We start from the raw sequence: 23622 nt of genomic DNA on the forward strand, positions 1-23622 counted from the left end.
AACCAACTTTTTCAGCCTAAAGGAGCAGAATCAAGGTTAGATTGGGACAATGGAATGCGATTTCGTTGTGACTGCTCGACGACGTATCAAGAAATACAATATGAAATAATATGATACTATATGATGCGATTATTTGAAGATCAATGTTGTAATTGTCTAAAAGAATGTGGAAAGAGTTAGGAAACTGTGCATGAACTGATTCAAAATGAAGTGAAATGAAGTTTTAGAAAATGTAAAGCAAAATTTCTAAATGTTTTAATATATATGATATATATATTTTACTACTGAAATTCTAGTGCTCAATACGTAGATGATATAGGATATGAACAAAATTAAATAAATACACATATAAAACCAAAAAGAATACTATGTAGCAAAATATATTGAACAAAGACATTGTATGTGTATTGAGAGCTATAAACAACAAACAATTATAATTTTTTAAGCAAGAACAAATAAAAAACAATTTCTTAATCAATTATAGATTTACAACATTTTCAGAATTCTATGGTATTTATATTTTTATTTCCATTTCTATTTCCTGCAGACATAAAAACTGCGTGCCGTATTCAATCAGAGTTGTCAAAGCAGATAAAGTTATTAAGACCATTAATTAATTGAATTAAGTTAAATTTCACTCACAGAGCGCCCCTACACTTGTCTCGAAATCGACGGCATCTCTCAAGAAATATTTTGATAGGCTTCGTGGAATGCATTTCAGTACAATTATATAACTACAGCTGGAATTCAGCGGGGACGGCCGCCGGTAGGGGGGGGAGGGGGGTAGGGGGCAGCAGTCATTAGTTTCTATTACGAGCGACGCGAGTTGACTAATTGCTCTGTTCCCAGTCCATGACCAGGCACAACGTACGGAAGCTGACGAAAGTCGCATTCAGGCGCGCATACACATAAATTGTTATAAATTGCAAATATATGGAAAATATATTTCATGCCGACGACGTTTTATCAATGATTTATGATTACTACTGAAAGGAAATCAAGAACATTTTCTCTACTCCCAAGCTTGAAAACACAGTGCAATTGATAATACATCTAGGAAGCGCACGTTAAAGGTAAATGAAGACTTGTTGCACTTTAAATTTCTTATTTATATAAAATTCATTAAAGGACGTTTTAATAATTACAGGACTAGCATTTATGAAGCGAAAAAATATTTTGACAGTATCTAAAAAAAAAGTTCAAGTAAAAAATATATATAATTAGTCATTTAATATATTAAATCTTTATTTTTTATCCCCTTTTTACTTTGATTTTCAATATTTTTTTATTTTAAATTAAATTTATTTTATATAAGAATATGTCGCAATATTTAAACTTTATGTACTATAATATTAAATTATTATTATTATTATTATTATTATTATTATTATTATTTTTTTTTTTTATTAATTAAATAGTTTCAGTCAATAATTATAATAGGAATTATAATTAAGCGAATATACTCGATATATATATATATATTCGATCTCTAACAAACTCAATAAAAAATAAACGACTGATGAATGCGTTAGCAATATCGTTAACTATTAAATATAATTATAATATAAGTTTTTCTGTAGCAAAACTGTTGCACAACTGGAATATACCCTTTGTTTAACCATTAGATTACAAGGCATTTATATAGGATGTCGTCAGCTGCTGCGGCTGATGCTGATGCTGCTGTTGTTATTATCAACAATCAGCAATCAGAGCGCAGTTTGCTCTTTGGCTTTAACATAAGACAATATTATCACGTACAGCTATAGCCGAGCCTTATCTACAGTTATGAAGAGGCAGCAGTAGCCTGTAGCAGCTACCAGCATGCCAAACAGCTGATAAGAACAGAACCCGCCACCCTTTGAGGAAATGTCATTTTAGCATTGTTCCATGCGTTGCATACAAAGCGAATACGTATGCGCATGTAAACATCTGGTAAATATATACATACATATATAATTAAAAGAAAGATCGCCACGCAAAGTCCAAGCCAACGCGCCTTTTCCTGCGTTGCCAAAGTTTGCGATAAAGTAAAAAAAAAAAAAAAAAAAAAAAAAAAAAAAAATGTCTAAGAAAAACTTCTCGAATGCGACCAGTGCATACAAAAGATATGCCAAGCCGTACATGCGATATGCAGAAAGCTCTATAGATAGAGGGGGAGGTACAGAAACACACAGAGAGAGAGAGAGATAGAGAGAGGGCGAGAATAAAAAAGGAAAAGCTATGGCAAACAATGGGAAACGCCAAAGAAACTTTGATTTCAAATGGCAACCAGACGACTTGGCGCGACTCGCCTTTGATAAAACGTTGAAAATGTTACGAGTAAAACGCATTGAAAGTCTTTCCAATACGGAACGGAAATGCGGCACAGACCCAGAAATGGGCCGAACGTTTGTGCGTTTTGCCTCCACCATAGAACACTCCGTCCACACATGGCAAGGCCTGGATATAGCTGTGGCATACAGGTACAGCAACAAAAAACATGAAGATATTGCAATCGTCATACCTGGTAGTATTTAGTAATACTTATGGCATATGAATATGAAAATTTAAGGGTTTATTGATAATTAATTTAAAATTTACAATTTTTTGTAACAGCATTAAGGCTCTCTCATCAAAGGCAAAAAAAAAATAAATAAATAAATAAATAAATAATAATAATAATAATAATAATAATCGAGACCCGACTAATATGTGCACAAAACTAATGGGAAGGCGTCTAAACAGATGTCACGTCCTGATATTTTCAACTAGGCAATAGATGAAAAATAAATAGGCAATAGAAAATTTAAATATATGGATTGTTCTCAATGGAGTTCAAACCATTCGCTTATTTGTAGTTGATGTCAATCAATTTACATTTTATTTAGGTTACAACAGATTGCAAAAAGAAAAAAATTAGAAAATTATTACTGCTCTGTATATGTATAAGCTATTGAAAAGATAATGCATATGTTTTGTAATTTGTTTCATATAAACTGTACATTTTATTTACTATGATGTAGAATTAAATATTCGCAATGATGATATATGATATGATATATGATATATTTATTTATTTATTATATATTCTATTCCATTTATTTATTTCTATAATTTGTTTCATATAAAGAATCAAATAGTTTAAGAAATATATTCACTTTTAGCATATTTATAAATAAATAATTAATATAATTATATTTTTATATATATATATATATATATTTTTTTTTTTTTATTATTTAAGAAAGACTTAATATTTATGCAGAATAACTAATTACAATCAAGATATATTCTAATATTGATTTTGAATTATATATATCTACAAAAAAAAAAAAAAAATGTCGTCATTTTTATTTGAATGATTGAAAAGCTTCGCTTCCGTCAGTTTCTTAACATTCTTTTATTTTTACTACAAATACTTCTACTAGTACTGTGCTGCACAGCCGACTAACTTCTAGATAATTTATCAAACATAAAATAAAAACAAAAATATAAAAAATAAAAACAATAAAAACAATTCATATCTATATTAAAGTTGTTCTCCCATATCATATTTCTACACATTCAGAGAACCACAGCAACAACAAAGGACAGAACGAACAACTTAATTCAATCGAGCTGCGATAATCACAACAAATTACACAGACAAACATTGGGAACATGGCCAATAAAGTTATCAGACCACTTGACGGTCAACGAAGACTGAAAAAAAGGGGAAAAAAAAAAAAAAAAAACAAATACAAATAAAATTACCAAAAATCTACGAAACAGCACGTAAAATTCTCAGGAAAAAAACAGATGCCGCGACAGATTTTTGAATGGGGTTTGTTTGATATATACATATATACAGGCATGAATGTGTATCTGAAATAATAATAAAAATTATGTTGGCGCCATGAATGACAACAGAGACGCACAGTAATTGGAAACTAAAATTGAAACATTTGTATTTTTTTTTAGTTTCGGATTGTCTTTCGTTTTTGTTTTTTTTTTTTTAGTTAAAGCGGCATGCGACATGCCCAAATGTTGGCATGCTAAAGATAAAGATATTTGCATAATTGCGTGATTCGCATGCCGCCAAATGCGTGAATCATATGTGTGTGGAGAATATGTTTAATAATTTCTTATTCTGATTGTTGTTGTAGCTGCTGTTGCTGTTGTTATTGTTGTTGTTTTTGTTTAAGGAAACTTTTGCTTGAATGGATAAAGCTAAATAAAAACCCAATGAGTCAAGTGACGATTGTCAAGTGTGTCGTTGATTAGATCATCATAGAACCGCAGACCAATTGATCTCAAACTGTGGGCCAACGAACTGCAACTGCAACTCAAATGCAACAATTGTAGTTGTTACTGTTGTTGTTGCTGTGGCTGTTGCTGTTGCGCGGCATAAATCACTTGAAATGCCGCACGGCAATACAATGGAGTGGAGCAGCATGGGCATAGCTATAATATCGAAAGAGGAAACACACGCCAGACCCCAGCCACAGATTTAGATACTACTATAAAAACCGTTCATAAGACGCCAACTTTACCTGCTTTTTACCTGCTATGCTTATTTTTCTCTTCTTCTTTTTCTTCACTCCCTCACCAGAAACATTAACCAACCAAACCAAATACCGGCCGAGAGCCAATCGAAGGGCCAACATGTTCGATCGTTGCACGTTTGGCATTTAATTGGTTCGAGTTGCAATTCGCTACGAGTTCGTTTTGATTAATCAAATTACCCAAAGAGGGAAATTTTTTTGTATGTTTTTTTGAGGTATATGACTATAGTTAATTTGTTAATGGATAAAAGAAGTTGGTTGTCGTCAAAAGATTAAGTATGTTATAAATAAATTTGAATAAAATCAGAAAATTAATAAACATTTATAATAATTTTAAACCCATTTTATTTTTAGCCATTAAGACAGCTAATTTTAGTTTAGTATTTAATATTTGCTATGAGCAAAAATATTAAAAATATTAAACGAAAACGAAGGCTTCATATTCTTATATGAAGAAGAATCTGACTACATTTGAGTCGTGAATTAGTATTCTGCAGTCAGTGACGTTCAGCTGCAATGGTTTGACACATTTTTACTTTTTTTTTTAATGATAAAATTTAGTTAATTATTTATGGAAATTAATTAACTAAAATTACATTTCTTTTTTTTTTTTTTTTTTTTTGACACAGAATTGGTTAATTTTATACCCAAATATTGTTTACTCCCTCAGAATTCCTTTAAATAAGATGTACTAAATATTACTAAAAATCTTGTAAAATAATATCTAATTTGAGTTACCTCGTTATAAGGCTCTCATATCTGATGCAACCAATAAAATGCATATATCTTAAATAATATAAAAAAAAAAAAAAAAAAAAAAAAAAAAAAAAAAAGACGCCAAAGACCACAGCATTGCAATCAAATAGTGGGAAATTTCAATTTTATATACAACCTCAAACGCGAACATGTTCGGACGGCTGTCAGGCTGGCAGCCGCATGCCGATGCATGGCATGCCGAAAGAGATTCGGCGGCAAACCAGTTTTTGTTGCGTGCTCAGTCAACGACGGGCAGCTGGCGTGAACAGTTCGCAGTTCGCAAAACGCAGTTCGAAACGGTTAACGGCTCGACGACGGTCGCGCGTTTGCTTGGCGTGCCAAAAAGCAAGAAGAGCAAACATACACACACACTCACATAGAGCATTGAAAATAAAATTTTGCCAAATCCATTCAAAATTGGTTTTTTCAATCGCAACGCGAAGAAATGCGACGCGGCATACAACTAGCAGCCAAATCAATTCACAAATAAATCAAAGCAAACAAATAATGTATGTGTATGTAGTCGGTTACTAAATATATATATATATACTATACGCATATAGCGAATAGAATGAAATTGGTCAGCGGAAATATGACAGCACATACGAAACGTGTTTGACATGCCAAAGAAACGCGCCAACTAAATAAATAATAAGCTAAGAGACGACAAAAAAACATAATAAACAAACCGAAGAATTATGCCCAAGAAATTGGCTCGAACGCACTTCAAGATACATTTGTATCTTTCAGTGCAGTTGTCTAGTTGTCTGTGTTTTTATTTCAGTTTGTTGTTGTTTTAACCATTTTCTTGTTTTGTGCGAAAGTAAAAACTACCTGCAACACTTGGGCAACTGGGCGAGAAACCAGTTTTGTGAAAATTATTGGCCATTGCATTTGTTTTGCTCGATTTTTGTTGTTTCAGTTTAGGTTGTTGTTTTTGCATTTATTTTCTTATTTCGTTGCGACTCGCTCCCTACCTAAAAATAATAACCAGAAATTGGCCATTCAATTGGCTGCTGCTGCTGCTGCTGCTGTTGCTGCTGCAAGTGTTGCACGACGACAGATTCGCAATTTATTGTGCATTTGTGTGTGTGTGCAGCGGTCAGCTGAAGGTGCTGCAGTTGCAATGGAATCAAGGATTAAAACTCGATAAAGAAGGAAACATAAATTTGTATACATAGTAGATATAGACATCAGTTTCTTTGCTAAGGGATAGAAGAAAAGGTTTTAGCTAATGAAAGATAGTTCTTTTAATGAAGAAAGCATTGTTACAATCATTTTGCATAAATATGTATATACAAATTTAGATATTTTTGTAATATTTGATTAGAATGGGCTAATCAAAAACAGATTTTTTTGAAAATTTTATATGTTATACAAATATATTAAATATTGTCAGTCTATATGAAGAATAAAACTTACTTCAAACTTACGCTTTTCATATCAAACTTTTAAACATAATTATAAAGAAAACGATCAATATAGTAATTTTTAAAACTAAAAACAAATTGAAATTTTTTCATAATAACACATTATTTTCTTAAATATCAGATAGATATATATTTTATATAATTATAAAACAATTCATTTGATTTTAAAATACAATTAAAAATCAAATTTACAAATAAATAGTATTTCTAAATATAATTTTAAATTTTATAGCTGAGTATATATTTAAGAAAATTGACCAAGTACCTTAAATGTTCTTATCACATTTTTGATAAGAAATTGGCATAGAAGCTGTTAATAGGAACATAATGAAATATTTATAACTTTAAATAAAATTCATTAAGTATATACCGAAATATATAATATGAATGAGTAGGATAAAGAAAAATTACTGGCAGCTCTCGCATCCAAACAAGAAAAATGGAAAATCAGACAAGGAATCAAAAATGATTAGAAAATATTTAATTGACTAAATATTTCGAAATTATTAAATATAGTTATATTTTTTTTTTTTACTAAACAATAATAAACTGAATAAAAGTTGACTGATAATTGACTAAAAAAAATAAAAATAAAAAAAATAAAATAAAAATAATAATAATAATAATATTGTTATTAACAATAATATGAAAGATATATAAAAACTTTTTGCAATTAATTAAAATAAATAAAATAAAATAATTATAAATTGATTTTAAATATACATACATAATATATGTATGAATATATATAAATATACTTTTTGGCACTTATAACAAACAGCTCTATAAGTGACCTTTCGCATAAAACTCAAAGTGAATTTCGTAATAAATAATCAAATAATTATTATTTTTGCAAACTTCTAGCCCACAGTTAAATAAAATTAAATATACAAAAAGTGCGTGAATAATCAACTGCAGTTCTATAACTCATATATACACATATATATATAACGATCAAAGTGCAGCAGAGAGAACGCTCTCAATAAAAATCTACGCGCCTAAAAACGCCCCTTGAAAATAATTATTGAAGAGAACAAAAAAATAACAACAACAACAAGCAACAACGGCATGCTGATGCACACCACATCTACCACATCGACAGCCACGATGACCAACTCATCCTCATCGGCCACGCCCACGCCGGGCTCGACATCGTCCAACAACAGCGCCACGCTGGAAACGCTGCAACAGCAGCAGCAACAACAGCAGCAACTGCAACATCAACTGCAGCAATTGCATACGACATCGTCTAACAATTCGCGTCCACCATCCCGAGCGCCCTCCATACTGGACAGTCCGACGCTGGCGCGTGTAGAACGCGCTCGTCTGCGTCTGGAGCAGCAGGAGCGTGAGCGCGAACGCAGCAGCCAGCGCAGCAGTCAAGGGGGCGGCGGTGGTGGCGGCGGAGGTGGCAGCAGCAGCGGCACAGGCAGCACAGCAACGACCATGAATCGTGAGGATAGCCTGGAGCGCAGCATATTGGATCCAAAGGTAAGTCCAAGTCCAAGCCAACTCCAATACACACACACATACAAACATATATATATATAAATTACAATTAAGTTTCCATCAAGGTTGGATTTAGTGATGTGAAAATGAAAAGATTATAATGTCTGGCATGATATAGGGGCAAAGTCGAAGCATGATGGCAAAGGTAGGTAAGCCACTCAGACAAGTCCTTAAGTCTCTCAAGATTGGGAATTAAATCAATGGGTTTGTTAAGTGGGCAACCAAGCGCAGCAGCAGCAAATGCCTCAAGTGCTGCAGATAAACTATATCGATCAGTTAATTGATACGGAACTTGATTGAGGAGGTGTCAACAAAGTTCTATGTAAAAGAATAGAGCTAATGAAACAAGTAGTCTATACTATATAGACTTTCATATAACAGATAGTATTTAATTGATTAAGAGTTAAGTGCTTTAAATATATATACTTAAGATATATGTAGATTTATACTTTGGGGCTCAAGATATTTGATTGATTAAGTCTTGAGAATAAAATAGATTTAAAAGAAATTGTTAGTAAAATAAGTTGTAATATTATCAACAAAATAAATATGTTTATCAAGAAAGAGTAAATATGTATCTTATATCTCTTAAAATTGCTTATATAACAAAAACAATTCATTCATATACACAAAATATATTTAAGTATAAAAACTTGTACTGTTTTAAGTCTTTCAATCTTCTTGTTGGTTTTTAATTTACTTTACTTTTGGAGAGTACGAAAAGAGCCTTGCCTCAACGAAAATCACGGGAGTTATTAAGAGCGAACCGCTAAGGAATCTGCTGTAAAAGTTTCTGTGGTATTCGCATTGAAGTGTTGAGATAATCTTATCTAACCTGAAATCATCTTAGGTAAATTCTTTTTTAGACATCATCTTTGAGCTATTAACTCATTTTTAAATTTTTGTTACATGCCATTATATATTATCTAAATAAATTCATCTAGTCTTGACTGATTCATCTCTTCATTTCTATTATTTAGATATATACTCATGGGCATTAAATCGAATAGCTCTAGCTTCATTAGGTCAAATGTGTTTATCGCATGTCTGCATTGGACAAGCTAAAATATGGAATCGATATGAAATATAAATGTATATATATTTTATATAATTATTTATAAAAATATGAAAGACCTATAGTTCTATGACGCAAATGCTCTTTGTTCTCGATTGAAACCCCTGATAGACCCGTTTCTTGCCAAATCGCTCGATGGCTCATTTGCAGCTATAAAATTCAGAATATTCAACAACATATCAAGCCAAGATCTCAGTCAGTTTGGTATTTAAAATCCAGTAATGCCGCTGAGTCATCCATCTATTTGTCCCCATGCCATGACAGTTGTTGACAAAGCTAAACTAGCTTCGGTTTCTAGCCAAACAGCTGTCGTTTAAGCGGAGTAATTTGAAAGTAACTTTCGATTCATTTTAATAGCCTTAGCTCATCAGTGAATTTTATTTGAGTTTGATTTAAATTGAAATCAAGCAGGAGCTATTTTATTAATATATTTATTTTATTAATTATTAATTTAAGAAATTACGAAATTTTTGATGTAGAAAAAATTAATGTAATTTAATTAATTAAAAATGAATTTCTTCTTTTATTAATTTTTTAACTACTGAAATAAATTTGTTTATTTTATAACACACACAAGTTTTATAAAAAAAAGTTCTTCTAGCTTTTATTTTACTTTTCTTTCAATTAATTAAAAGTTTAGTTTTAAATGCAAAACCTTGATTTTTTGTAGCTTTAAACTTGCCAGAAGTTAAAATCAACACATAATACTTTAATCTTGGCTCTCTGTCAATCCTCCAGACGGCAATAAATGTCATTTTGGATGTGGCAAATTAGTCGAGGAGAAAAAAATAAACAGAAACAGAAGCAGCAACATAATGCGAGTGTATTCACATTCATTGTCGCAGCTAAACCGAATAAGCCATGTTCACATTTCCTTTCTGGCCCTGTGCCTGACCAGCTCTTGACAGCATTTCACTAATGGCCAGAAACCAACTTCATTTTCCCAAGCTATTTGTAGCCGTACTGTGCAGATATGTACATGTATATGTTTGTGTATGTATGTATGTAAATGCTTTTTATTTTGTTATTATTTTGTTAACACTCTTATCTGTCGGATTTTATCTGAACTGTGTCTATTATCTGAGCTGTTGGCATTCTGCTCTCATCATCTATGCAGCATAAGCTCTTGAAGCTCTGCTTGTTCTTATTTTTTAAAGCTTTCTGCACTCTTGTTGTCCTGTTAATTTCCATATTTTCAACACCAGCCCTACGTCAACTTGACTGAAAACAGGTAACTTATAAACTTGGCCAGGTAGCTGGCCATGTTTTGTTGGTACTTGTTTGCTTAGGCGGCTCTGCGCAATAAGAAACTAAGATAATGAATTGCAAAAGATACGGTCTTAAGATACGCACTATCGCTATCTATGTATCTATGTTTGTATCTATGCTGGGTAAACACTGCTCGAAGACGAATCGCTTGCGATTACATGATCGATGGGCCTCCTATGCTTAAGCAATGAGTCCAACAAGCACAGTAAATAAACGTGGCGGAAGCAGAAGCTTTGCTTTAGGCAAGAGAGCTTTGGGCTCCCCTATGGTATATTATATACCTAAATAAATGTGAATTAAGGAAAAGCATAGACTTTGTAAGTACATAGTCCAATGTAGTATAACAAGTAAAGTAAATGGAAACCATATCATTTTATCAATTAATACATTTGACAATCTTTCTATTCCCGTTTTTATTCAACTATGCTTCTCTAGCCCTCTGTTACTATATCTCCCTATTCCGCTATATCGATCTCTCTCTGTGCATTTGTCCCTGTATCTCTGCACCTCTATACCTCTCTCTTCTCTGTCTCTCTCTCTTTCTCTCTATTGCTCCATCTCTTCTATATAGTGGAACTATATTTCTGTCTGCTCCTGTCTCTGTGTTCCTTCATAGATCTCTCTCTCTCTCTTTCTCTCTATAGTTTTCTTTCTGTCTCCCTGCACATTTGCTCTCTCTCTCTCTCTCTCTCTCTCTCTCTCTATGATTTTTGCTTTATTATTCTCCCTCTATCTTCTTTTGTACCTTTCTCTCTCTCGATTTCCTAGTCAATCCACATTCTCCCTGCCTCTTTCAATCTTAACTCTTCAATGCCTTGCTAAGCCAATCTCTTTAAGTACTCTCCCTTCGTGTTCTTACATAATTTGAATGTTTAGCAATGCTATTCTGTTTGGACCACATAAGATTTTGACCTGCTGAATGCTGAATTCGTTAGCCTTTTTAATTCACTTTGGCTCCAAGCCAATGTTTAGCCAACAAAATTGACTGATTACCTGAGAGCTCTCAAGTAGAGCATGCCAAGCGAAGCCAAGTATTTGCTGATATGCTCCCCGCTCTGTTTGTCCAGCATTGGCGGGGCAACAAATTGAATGTAGAACTTGTGTCTGGTTGCAAATTGTCTGCATAATTTCCGCAGTTTCCGCAACGTTGCAACAAAATGTTGCCAAATATTTGCGCAGTTGTTGTCAATACATTTCGACTGGTAAACGGAGGCTGAGCACATTGACAGGCGAATGCCGAAGGTCGATAAATTTGCTTGTGCAACATTCTCTTTTTGCTTTCTCGCTCTATCTTTGCCAATTTGCTTTAAGCCAAGTTTTCTTATTTCATGTTTTCTTTTTTTTTTCTTGTTTGACTTTTGACGGGGACATAAAATCAATGCTGCACATTTGAGAGAGCCCATTTGCTGGTGCACTGTTCAGGCACTGCTGGCTGCAAAGGTATGGGTGGAGTTCATCGAACCCCAACGGCCTAACGCTTCAAGTGCTTAAGACATTAAGACGAGTTCATAATTAGTCACACTTAAAAAGCCATTGGCCCTCAAAGTTTTGTGCCCCGTTAGTGACCGCGTCAGAAATATGAGCAAAGCCAACGAGGAAGAAGCATAGCAAAAAAAAAAAACAAAAAAAAAAAACACAAAGCAAAACACCAGCAAAATTGTAACCAGAGACATGCTGGACTGACAGACAGACAGCGCACCAAAGTTATGAGTAGGAAGCGCCAGGGCAACTCAGTCGAGCAGAGAGAGGGAGGGAGAGAGAGAGAGAGCGCTCACTCACTCGCTCGCTCACAAATGGAAAGTAAACAGCAAAAATCTCGGCAAGAAAATCGAGGGAAAAACTTGGTACGTGCCCGCTCACCATATGGCCGGACTTTCGTCAGATATAACACATAGTTGGCCCAATGTACACAGACATTGCAGCACATTGTCCGGCAGAGTCGTTTTGGCCAGTTTCTGCTATGTTGCTATGGCCAAGCCTCGCTGCACTCGAGTGCAGTTGCCAAAGGGCTCAAGTCGCGTATCTGGAGCAGAAAACATCCAACGGTATGTGGGAGAAATGTGGAAGATTGTCTCTGTGTGTGTGTTGGGTGAAATTTAGCAAGAAACACAAAAAAAAGAAAAGAATTTTTTTTTTTTTTTTTTTTTTTTTTTGTTGCATAGAATTGCAATGGTCTATGTAAAAGTTGTATGCAAGCTTCTTAGTAAAAATATAAAATATCTTCGGAATATATGTAATCATTATACAATAAGCAACCTTATCCAATTGGACTCTCTAATTTTTTATGAATATCTACATATTTTATGTAGTTGCTGACGTCTATTCTACTATTTGTGAAAATTAATATAATTATGAGTACACTCTGCGAAATGCCATAAATTCTATATACCAATCATTTTCAAACCGACCCACGGCTACAAAATAAAAATAAAAACAAAAAGAAAACAGGAACAACAATAGCAAGCACCGCAAAACAATTGCAGGCCCCACGTAAACAATTTCAATAAATTTTACGTTCAATGTCAATTTATTTTGTGCTGCGCGTTTCAATTTGACGGTAAAGCGCCAACAACAACAACGACAAGCAACAAATACATATAGAACACGGCATATATTCATATTGGCGTTGTTACACTTTCAGTGCTTTTGCAACAAATTAAAACCAAATAAAATATATATATATATTTAAAATGAAAAATGTTTTTCACACGGCGGAATGCGCACAGAGGCCTCTTCACTGGCTGCTAGCGAGGGAACCAGAGCGGGAGATATGGGACTTTGGGTGACGAATGTGCAAAAGCTGCCGATCGCATATAGAATATTAGAGAAAGAAAGAGATAGAGGAGAGCGAGAGAGAAAGTGAAAATTCGTATGCCCTTAAGCTGTTTTATTGTCATTTCACTTATTTAATTCTCTACAAATTTTTTTCAATTGGGTCAACAAAAGTTCTCAAAAATAAAACAAACGCCAAAATCTTCGAAATTTCTGATCATAAAATTGAACACGAAATCGCTCAAAGACAGGAAGAGATCAGCTGAAGCTAAAAATAGTTTTTTGTTGAAATGAATTTTATTATTTTCCTTCCAATTGTTTCTAAGAATATATAAAACGCAAATGTGCTCGAGTCAAGCAATTAACTTATAGTATTTTGTAATTTAAATAAGATTTTAGAGCTTGAAAACAAAAACGCTTTTTGAAAGTGTAAACAATTAATATTACAGCTGTTTGCTATAAATGTTATTTAGTATTTGTGTGGGTATTTCTATACATTTTAGAATATGTGTACTGTAATACTAAATTATTAAATTATAAAAATATAATATATGTTAATAAATAAAAATATATTTAAAAAAATTCAGTATAAACTAAATTATAGAACTTAGATTTATTTTACTTTTGACCTTCTAACAAACATTGAAATTTCAAACATATATTTATTTATGATTTATTTTCACATTATTTGAAAAATTCTCTGCATCTAACATTCTTCATAAAGCAAAAATAATTGAAAAATGAAAATAGTAAAGAGAAAACAAAAAAAAAATACAAATAAAATATGTATATAATATATATAATATAATAATAAACTAACGTGCTTCATATAGTGCAAAATTAGCAATTATATTTTTTATTATAAAACATAATTATAAACTCCATTATATGCATTACTTCACAATTATAGAAAATATATGCCGCATGCCCTGATCGAATCACTCGTTTTCTCCATAAGAAACAATTATGACCCCATAAATTAGCTCATAAATGTAGACACCCAAAATAGCTGTAACACTAAACTCACTCTCCCGGTGATACGCATAGCTTAAATGACAGCAGCGACAGCAACAACAACAACAAGAACAAAATATACGACGACTAGGTAAATAAATAGAAAATCAAATAAATTTTAGGGTTAAGGGAAAAACTGCAACCGGGTAATTTGAGTCCGAATTGCCGTCAAGCACGCATCGAAAATCGTTGAATAAACAAGGGGCACAAGTGGGCAAACACACCCACACACCTCCACACACATGCACACACGCACTAGCTGCTTATCTGCAAAGTCAAAAAGAAAAAAAAAAAAATTAGAGCGAGGCGTTGTAGAACCTCTACGCTTCCCCGACTGCGGCCCATTAGCCTGCCCCAGCTCAAAACGTTAAGACAAACCGACAGGCAAAGAGAGCGACACGCAAGAAATGCGTAAAAATAAAAATGAGCCAACAAATGTAGATATATATATACATATATATAAATATACATATGTGCGTGTGTATGTTCCTAGAAAATCATGCAACCCCCTCTCAACAAACAAAACAAAAAAACCGAAAGAAAACCCCACAAACGAAAATGTTTTCATTCATAAAGCGAAGCAAAACGAACTGAGGCAGACGGGAAAAACTTTAGCGAAAAATATGCGCCACAATAAAATATACAAATAAATGGCTCGGCTTAATGCAAATAACGGGCGGTCGGAGTGTGCTACATAGGCTCAATTGTAGAACCGAAAACAGCAACAGCCAGAATCATCAGAAGCACAAGTCCCTGGTTCAGGTCGAGGCAGTTACGCAAGGGAATTTCCACTCGCAGCTCACCAAATGGCACTCAGTAGTGCAATTTTTTGTTTCTTCTTTTTTTTTTTTTTTTTGCATGCTTTGAACATTAGGGGTGGGCCTGGGCGGTCATTGAAATGGGAGGGGTGCGGCACAGTATGATGGGAGGCACTTGGAGCATATCAACTGCAAGGGAAACTATGTGGAAAATGTGGGTTAAGTGCGTGGCACAAAAACAAAGCAAATCCTTTAAAGCTGAAATGAGAAGAGATGCAGTGTTAACATCGATAAGGAAATCAGATCTCATAATAGGTTGTAGCTAAACCAAGCATACATATACAGAAACCCAAGTGCCTGTGATTTGAGATAATATTGATTTAGATTTCAATTGTCTCAAAATTGAATTACATTTATCATATATATTCAAATAAGACTAAATAATAATATACATATATATTCAATATGTTAAAAAAAAAATATCAAGCCTAAAAACTTGAGAAAACATTCATATATCATATATACTTTTATACAAAGGGGTCTCGATAATTCGTACCCCGCTAAACCGAAAGTCGCGATAAATCGAAAAAAATTCTATTCCCTTGAAAGAAATTCGTTCCCAAAAATTCTCTATAATTTGAATTTCTGTGCAAATCGGAAAAAACGGATTTCTTGCCATTTCGAACTATCGAGACTCTACTGTATTTACTAAATAGTACAGTTATGAATGCTATACGCGAAAAATTAACAATTTCAAGAAACAATATTTTGCATTTATGAATATATGTATATCAATTGATGTTTTTTTTTCATCTTTGCAAGATTTGCGGCAAAACTTTTGAAGTTTTTTGTGTGCCCCATATATTTTTTTCAATATGCGTATATGTTATATATATCTTAATGCTGATGTTCTTGGAGTAAAGTGATATATCACAATTAAGCGGTTCGGTCAGACTTTGACCCATTAAAAAAACAAGTAAGAAAGCTCTAGTCGAGACTGCTCGACTACGAGATCCCCTGAACCCTTGGAGTGCTAGCTATTTCAATAATTTTTCGCGTCTTTCAGCTTACACAAGAAACACACACACATACACAAACACATACACATACAAGCACCCACGCATAAACACGCATGGGCTGCAGTGTGCGCTTACTATGAGAACTTAATTGTTTAATAACTTTTTTTGTGGACGTACGATCTTCATGAAACTTTCAGATTATGATTATAACATGAATATGCATGTAATTGCCAAAGCACAAGTTTCTAATATTTGAAATACGCGTTTTACAAAAGTGAGGGTGAGGGGGTGAATTTAGAGGTGGGGGGTAAATTTTAACAAAAACCGAAATTGTATAAATTGCATATAAGCATACATTCAAAATTTGGAGACTCTAGCAATAAAGGTGTAGAAGATATAATTTTATAACTGGTTTTCGATAAGGTTTTTCATCGATAAAAAAAGATCGGGATGAGTTATCGAATTTTAATGATAAACTCGATATCCGCGCTGTAATTACGAACATTTTACAAAAAATTTGAAGTCTCTAGCTCTTATATCTTCGGAAATCGACGCGTTCAAACATACGGACAGACGGACAGACGGACAGACGGACAGACGGACAGACAGACAGACGGACAGGGCCAAATCAACTCAGCTCGTCACCCTGATCAAGAATATATATACTTTGTGGGGTCTGCCACGCCTCCTTCTGCCTGTTACATACATTTCAACAAAACCATTATACCCTGATTTCCCATTTTCAATGGGTTCAGGGTATAAAAAACAGAAAAAACAACCAACACCGCAACGAAGTGAAACGTGCATCCAGATGTAGCTTGGGGCCAATTTTTATTTTTAATGCACTTTGATAGATTGCATTTGGTGGGCTGCAGCAGGGCCTAAGTAGAGCAGTGTGTTAATTTTAATATGGCAACATGTAAATTGGGTGAAATTGATAGAGTGTGGGCAGCAACACACTTGTGCGTTAAGTAAAGTGTGAAAGGGCTGGCCTCAAAAAATAATTGGGAGACAGAGAGACAGAGAGACAGAGAGAGAGGGAGACGGAGAAATGAGTAGTAAAGCTATGAGGTCAACCAATTACAGAAAGGGATGGGCATCATACTGGAAGATAGATGAGATACTTGCTCGGAACTGAGTTTACAGCAATTGTAGCAAAATTAAAAAAAAAAAAAAAAAAAAAAAAATGTTCGATTATATATAACATTTATATACTAATAATATAAACTATATAAAAAAATAAAATATTATATTTATTAACTAATGCACACAAGCTTTTACTTTTTCTTTCTTTCTCGTAACTTCGCTCCCTTTTCCAACCCAAGCCTTTCTTATGCATTTTTATTGATCTTAACACAATATCAAACAACCTTTCCAAATGTATTCAAGTTTTTCAAGTGCTGCTCAAACTGTCTTCTGCTTTGTCTTTCTCACTGAACAAGTCAGCTTTAACTTCGACTTCGACATTAGCAAATTTCTATGGAAAAACTCGAAACAATGGATGGCACAGCATCAAAATTAGCATATTACATCAACATGTTGCATGCCAACTGCAGATGTTGTTGCTGTTGCCGTTGCTGTTTATACTCATTCACGAAAGTGAATCAGTATATTGGTTTTGTGCAATGTCCGTCTTGCTGTCCGTCCGTCTGTCCGTCTGTCCGTCTGTCCGTCCGTCCGTCTGTCCGTCTGTCCGTATGAACGCAATCTATTTCGGCGCTATTGAAGCTAGAGACTTGAAATTTGGAACACATACTCGTGTATATCTCCGATTTATAAAGTGTTAAAATTTTCCCGATCCGCCCACTAGGGGCGTGGCAAATCGGAAAATGCATTTTCCGATATACCAGAAATCATGTTTGTTGAAGAGCTAGAAAGCTGAAACTTGGTATGTAGGTCCGCGTTGACCACCCAAGATCACGAGCTATGGCGGATATATCTACGCCCATTGGGGGCGTGGCAAATCGGATAAAACTGTATCTCCTAAAGTTGTAAACCTAGAATGCTGAAATTTTGCACGTCAGCTAATGGTATGATTCTATAAAGTCTGAAGATAAATTATAAGTCTACGCCCGTTGGGGGCGTGGCAAATCGGACCTGAAGATATAGTGATTTTTTAAATTCTCCTATATTTTGGACACTATTGATGGCAGAGACCTCAAATTTTGTATATATACTCGGACTGATCACCCAAGACCAAAAAGTTTTGTCGGATATATGTCCGCCCACAGGGGGCGTGGCAAACCGCAAAAGTTTATATCTCCTAAAGTATAATAGCTAGAAGCTTCAAATTTGGATAGTTGAGTTACTGGTAGCCTCCTCTATCGATTCCCCAAAAATAATTTTTACGCCTCTTTAGGGGCGTGGCATATCGAAAAATACCCTGTAATTTTCACATTTTTTTAGGGTAAGCATTCAAACTTTGCAGTTAGGGTAACGTTATCTCTTTCTAAAAACTGACCAAAAATGAGGTGTCTACGCCCAGTTGGGACGTGGCAAATCGGAAAAACCTGTATATTCTACAGTATTAGAACGAAACTTAACTACTAAATTGTTGATGGGATGTGAATGAGTATTCCGCAGTCGGTAACGCCCGACTGCAACGTTCTTACTTGTTTTGTTGTTGTTGTTGTTTGTATCTAGTTTGTTGTTGCAGTGCGAGAAGCTGCAACGTATTGTTGCATACAACATGCAATTGAGTTAAGCGCCCTGCACTTGCGCATGCATGTCTCCTCCTGCCCCTGTCTCAGCCTCCTGCATTTTGCGTTAAACGAGCCATGGCATGAAAAAATAAGAAAAATAAAATAACAAGACAAGACGCGAGACTAAAGTAAAATCAAGGCAGCCTGCTGCTCAAGAGGAAGAGTCGAGATGTTCGCATTGCAATCAGCATTCATTGTGTGTGTGTGGGAGATGTGAGTGGATGCGTGAGTAACTCGGTTAGCATTTGATTCACATCGCATTATAGCTAAACAGCAACCTGCTTGCTTTGTGGGGGGCCTGTCTCTCGGCGTTCGTCTTTAATAAAACATATTTTAAATCTTTAATATGCGAACTGGGAACTGACCTCCTTCAGCTGCCTCGCATGACAAACTTCCTTCCTCCATATGTTGTGCATGCCCTGTATTTATGCATATACCCATTTAATAAGTACTAAAACAGGGTATAATATAGCAGCAGATGAAGCTGAAGGCTTTGATAGCAGAAATCAGATTAATCAGAAAGCAAAAAGCGAAGAGTTTAATCAGATATAAATTAAATTAAATTAAATCATTATTAAATATTGATAAAAATGTTTAAATGAAGATAAAAATAAATATTAAAAAAATTAGTAAATAGTATAGATATAAATTAAATTAAATTAAATCATTATTAAATATTGATAAAAATGTTTAAATGAAGATAAAAATAAATATTAAAAAATTAGTAAATAGTATTTTTGTTCGTTTCTTAATATAATCTGTTTATTATTAGCTATTTATTTATTGATACAAAGAATTAATTCTAAATAACAAGTTTTAAGCCAGAGCGACAAAGGCCTTCAGGCCGATATTTTGTTTAATAAAAAATAAATAAATAAATAATCAAAAATAAAATAAATGGAAATAAAATAAATAACAACTAAATAAATAAAAATAAAATGAACAAAAATTAAAAAAAAATAATAATAATAAAAATAAAATAAAAAAATATTACAAACAATATTTGTACATTTTCATTTGCTTTAGCTACTCCGATTATAAGTAAAATTCTCAAAGAAATACTACCATCAACAAATTTTCGCTATTGTTATCTAATCACGCATTATTGATATAATCTACAGGGCATTTATTAGTCATTCTCTGTAAAGTAGTTACCTCTTGTATATAATTTTATGATATATCGTATACATGCATTAATTGCCATTTCCCGTTTTAATGAATTGTTTATGAATTAAGAAAAAAATACATACACAAATGCAGTTGAAGCGGAGGGCGACGTGGGTCATGGTAACAACAACAACAACAGCACACACACACACACACACACACACCAACATAGTCGGGGCAATTGTTGTGCCCATTTTCATTGCTTCCGTTTGTTGCACTTGCCAAATGGCAGCGTGTTGCTTTTTTTTTTTTTTTTTTTTTTTTTTTTTTTTTTTGGCTAAAGGGCGTGGGCAGAGGGCTGTGGAGGGGCGTGCTGCACAACTGTTTGCATGACGAACGGAAATCATTTTCATTTGTTTAGCGCGTTGCGTTGCTGTTGCAGAGCGAGGGGGACATACACCCATGTTACCCATTTACTCTTTCACCTATTTACTCCTCTCTCTCTCTCCCTCTCTGTGGGCGTTTTGAGACCCATTTAGCGACAAGGGCATGACTTTTAAATGCATTGCTGACCGCATTGGGGTTTGGAGCTTTGCTGAGTATGAGCTATGAATATTATGATGCGAGGGGCGCCCATTGTGTAAAACAGATGCATGTGCTATGCGCTTAGCCTTGGCCACAGCTACCGTGCACTAGGTGCACATATGCGTGTTTATATAGTATATGTGTATTTGTGTGTTTGCTTGTCATGATGGCTAATTGCCGCTGTTTTATTTAAACGGGAAATATGTGTAAATATATACAATTTTTTAGCAGCTTGTAAAAATAATGTTATGAAACTTGGATATGAAATAAGTTTATATATGAAATAAAAAATTTCAAGCTATGAAATTTATAAATTCAATAAAAAGAGACTAACAGAATTTTCAGATATTTTTTCGCATGAAATAAGTTAAGTAAATATATATTTTATAAAAAAAATATACTTTGAAAAATTACAAAGTTTTTTATATTAAAAAATATATTAGAAGATAAGATAGAAAAACATTCAAACTAAATAAATCCGTTAAAATTATAATTTACTAGAAAAGAAAAATCAAATAGATAAACTTTTCAAAGAAATTATATCAAATATTAATTTTTAGAATGTGAAAAATAAATATTATTCACCAAAATGGGAGTCCAACAATTTGTTAATCAACATTAAATTATTGTATACTATTTAGAAGCTAAATATTTAAAAATCACTCTCGCGAATTGATATTAATGAACACTTGCAATCAAATACACAAACAAATTAATTTCAACTCTTCATATTCCCAAGCTAGCTACCTCATCTTGTTATTCATACCACAATGATTCACCATCGTTTACCTCATTCTTTAAGAGATTCCGTTTTTAATATTAATTAATTACAAAAATAGAATGACTACCTCAACAAATTGTCATAAATATTCCAGTAAATCAAGTTAGTCAAGCGAATTGCTCGAGAAATTACACAAAAATATTTGCCTTATCAAGGGGCCGGCGTCTATCGTTATCTCAAACCGAAACGAAAAAAAAAAGAAATAAAAATAATAATACTAAAAACAAACCTCCATAATAGCCGGACTATAAAGCTGACATCATGCTGCCCCCGTACGCGTACGTACTAAGTAAAACAAGCAAAATGTTGCAGTCGGGTCATACCGACTGGATAATACTCACTCACCTTAAAAAAAAAGGAATATTTATACCTTAAAAATAGAAAATAAACTATATATATCCACCATATCTTTATATGGAAGACCTTCAGCAAGGCGAACATTGTATGAAGCCAATATACTCTCTCTTTCAACTGCGTGAGCGAGTATACAAATTGTACTATACGCGTATGAAATTTAAATTGCTCACGCTGTTGGCTTTGGTTGGGTGGATAGTGAATTGTTAACAGCCGACTGCATGACATCATAATATCTAAGAAATGGGGGCTGTACATTGGGGGTGTGTGTGTGTGCTTAAAGCTTCTATGTGTTAGGGTGTTAAGTGCGTGCCATGTGCTAAGTGCGAGCGGTTGAATCGTGCTCGGGGTTCACTAGCCTGACAACTAAAAAGAAAAAAACATATATAAGTATACAGCTAACAAAAATTATTTATAGTATATAGTAATATACTATAGTATATATTTCAACAGTTCAAAGATCATGAGTGAACAGGAAATCAACAGATTTTTATTAAATATATAAAATATGTAAGTTTAAATACGCCAAATTTATTTTAAGCTACACAGAATATATTCTTTTCAAATTTACAACCAATTTGAAAACTACTTATGGGATATATTACATCAAACAACTCGTAAAACTATTACATAATCAGAAAAATCTTATTTTAATTTTAATTAAAAATTTTAAATAAAAATACCCTAAAACATTATTGTTTTGAAAACTCAATAATTGGCCGCATTCAATTAAAATAAAATTGTATTTATTTCTATTTTTTCGTACACTCTCAATTCAACCGACTCATTACACTAAACTATACATATACGAACAAACCCACTCTACGTCTTGTGTGTGGCCAACAAACACCCCACAAATAAACAAAATAAAAACTATAGAAAGATGCGGCGCCATGGCATCAGATGTGGACGCATATGAAACGCCTATCGCACGCCTCCAAAGTCAACTCGACGAGCAGTTTGACAGCACAGAAAACAGATGTGGGCGTTGGCCATCATCACCTGACAGCAAACAACATTACAACAGCCACAACAACAACAACAACAAAACCAACACAAATAGGAACAGCAACCACAACAATTAATGGTGACACAGGCACAGGCAGAGGAACTATGCCAGGGAAATGCATATTATTCCCGGATAAGACGTCCTCACTGAAAAGTTCCATGTATACGCAACAGGTGTACTTCAGGCCCGATATGGTACGCTATATACATATGCAAAAAGATCTATAGTTAACTACATAGTTTTCTTTGGCATGGTTATGGCTATACTATATACGTATGTGATAGATATTGGTTTCGGTTATCTTTAAGGTTGCTATGGGAATTATTTTTACCAAATATTCATTTATATATTTTGTAGTCGAAACTATTTTGTTCGAATATTTTTATATATATTTCAAAAATATATTTAAAGCTTTTTTCCGGATTTTTTTTTTCAATATTTAAAAAAATACTTTATGTATAGTTTCTCTTATGGTTTTCGGTATGAACTTCGTTCTTTTGGGTTTTTTCCATAGCGTCATGGTTTACATAGTTTTATTTATTTTTTTGCCTGGCTTTATTATTGAAAATATCACGCAACTTTGCCCTTGCCATAGTTTAAGCCACCCTTCAACAACCCTGCAACTATTTTTCCCCCATGCATTCCACCAACCCCATTTTTATAACCAACTATTTGCATCACAATCTCAGCACAGTCAAGCGCTGCCAAAGCTCAGCGTTGCATTAAATGCAATGCATAAGAAAAATGCTTTTAATAATCATAATCGTAAACATAAACCTCATTGCAACCAAATGCCAGCCCCCAGTTTGCAATTGACTCGACCAAGGCAAACTCGCGGTTGAGTCTGTGCCCCCAAAAGCAACTTATGTTAACGAGGCATGTTGAGCTTTGTGTTAGATAAATAAATACTTGAAATACCAAAGCGTAAAGGCAATGCAAGTGACTTTTAATAACTATTC

The 23622-nt window shown here is 33.7% G+C and overlaps 1 protein-coding gene across 6 annotated transcripts in view; it reads left to right on the top strand.

Annotated features, from left to right (window-relative positions):
- Nucleotides 1–5501: 5501 nt before the first annotated feature.
- The window catches only part of LOC108611535 (uncharacterized), a 76098-nt gene continuing 57977 nt past the window's right edge, over nucleotides 5502–23622 (top strand). For 4 of the 6 annotated variants that reach the window (XM_089463337.1, XM_089463331.1, XM_089463334.1 and 1 more), the window contains exons 1-3: nucleotides 5502–5788; nucleotides 7574–8200; nucleotides 22534–22857. In XM_089463337.1, the coding sequence (XP_089319463.1) occupies nucleotides 7778–8200; nucleotides 22534–22857 (747 nt within the window). In that variant the 5' untranslated portion in view covers nucleotides 5502–5788; nucleotides 7574–7777. Of the gene's footprint in view, nucleotides 5795–7573; nucleotides 8201–22533; nucleotides 22858–23622 lie in introns of all 6 variants that reach the window. The other 2 variants (XM_089463333.1, XM_089463336.1) reach the window with 2 other exon arrangements.

The sequence above is a fragment of the Drosophila arizonae genome, chromosome 3 (assembly GCF_054131065.1).
Source record: "Drosophila arizonae isolate 15081-1271.41 chromosome 3, UAZ_ARI_1.0, whole genome shotgun sequence".
Classification (NCBI taxonomy): domain Eukaryota; kingdom Metazoa; phylum Arthropoda; class Insecta; order Diptera; family Drosophilidae; genus Drosophila; species Drosophila arizonae.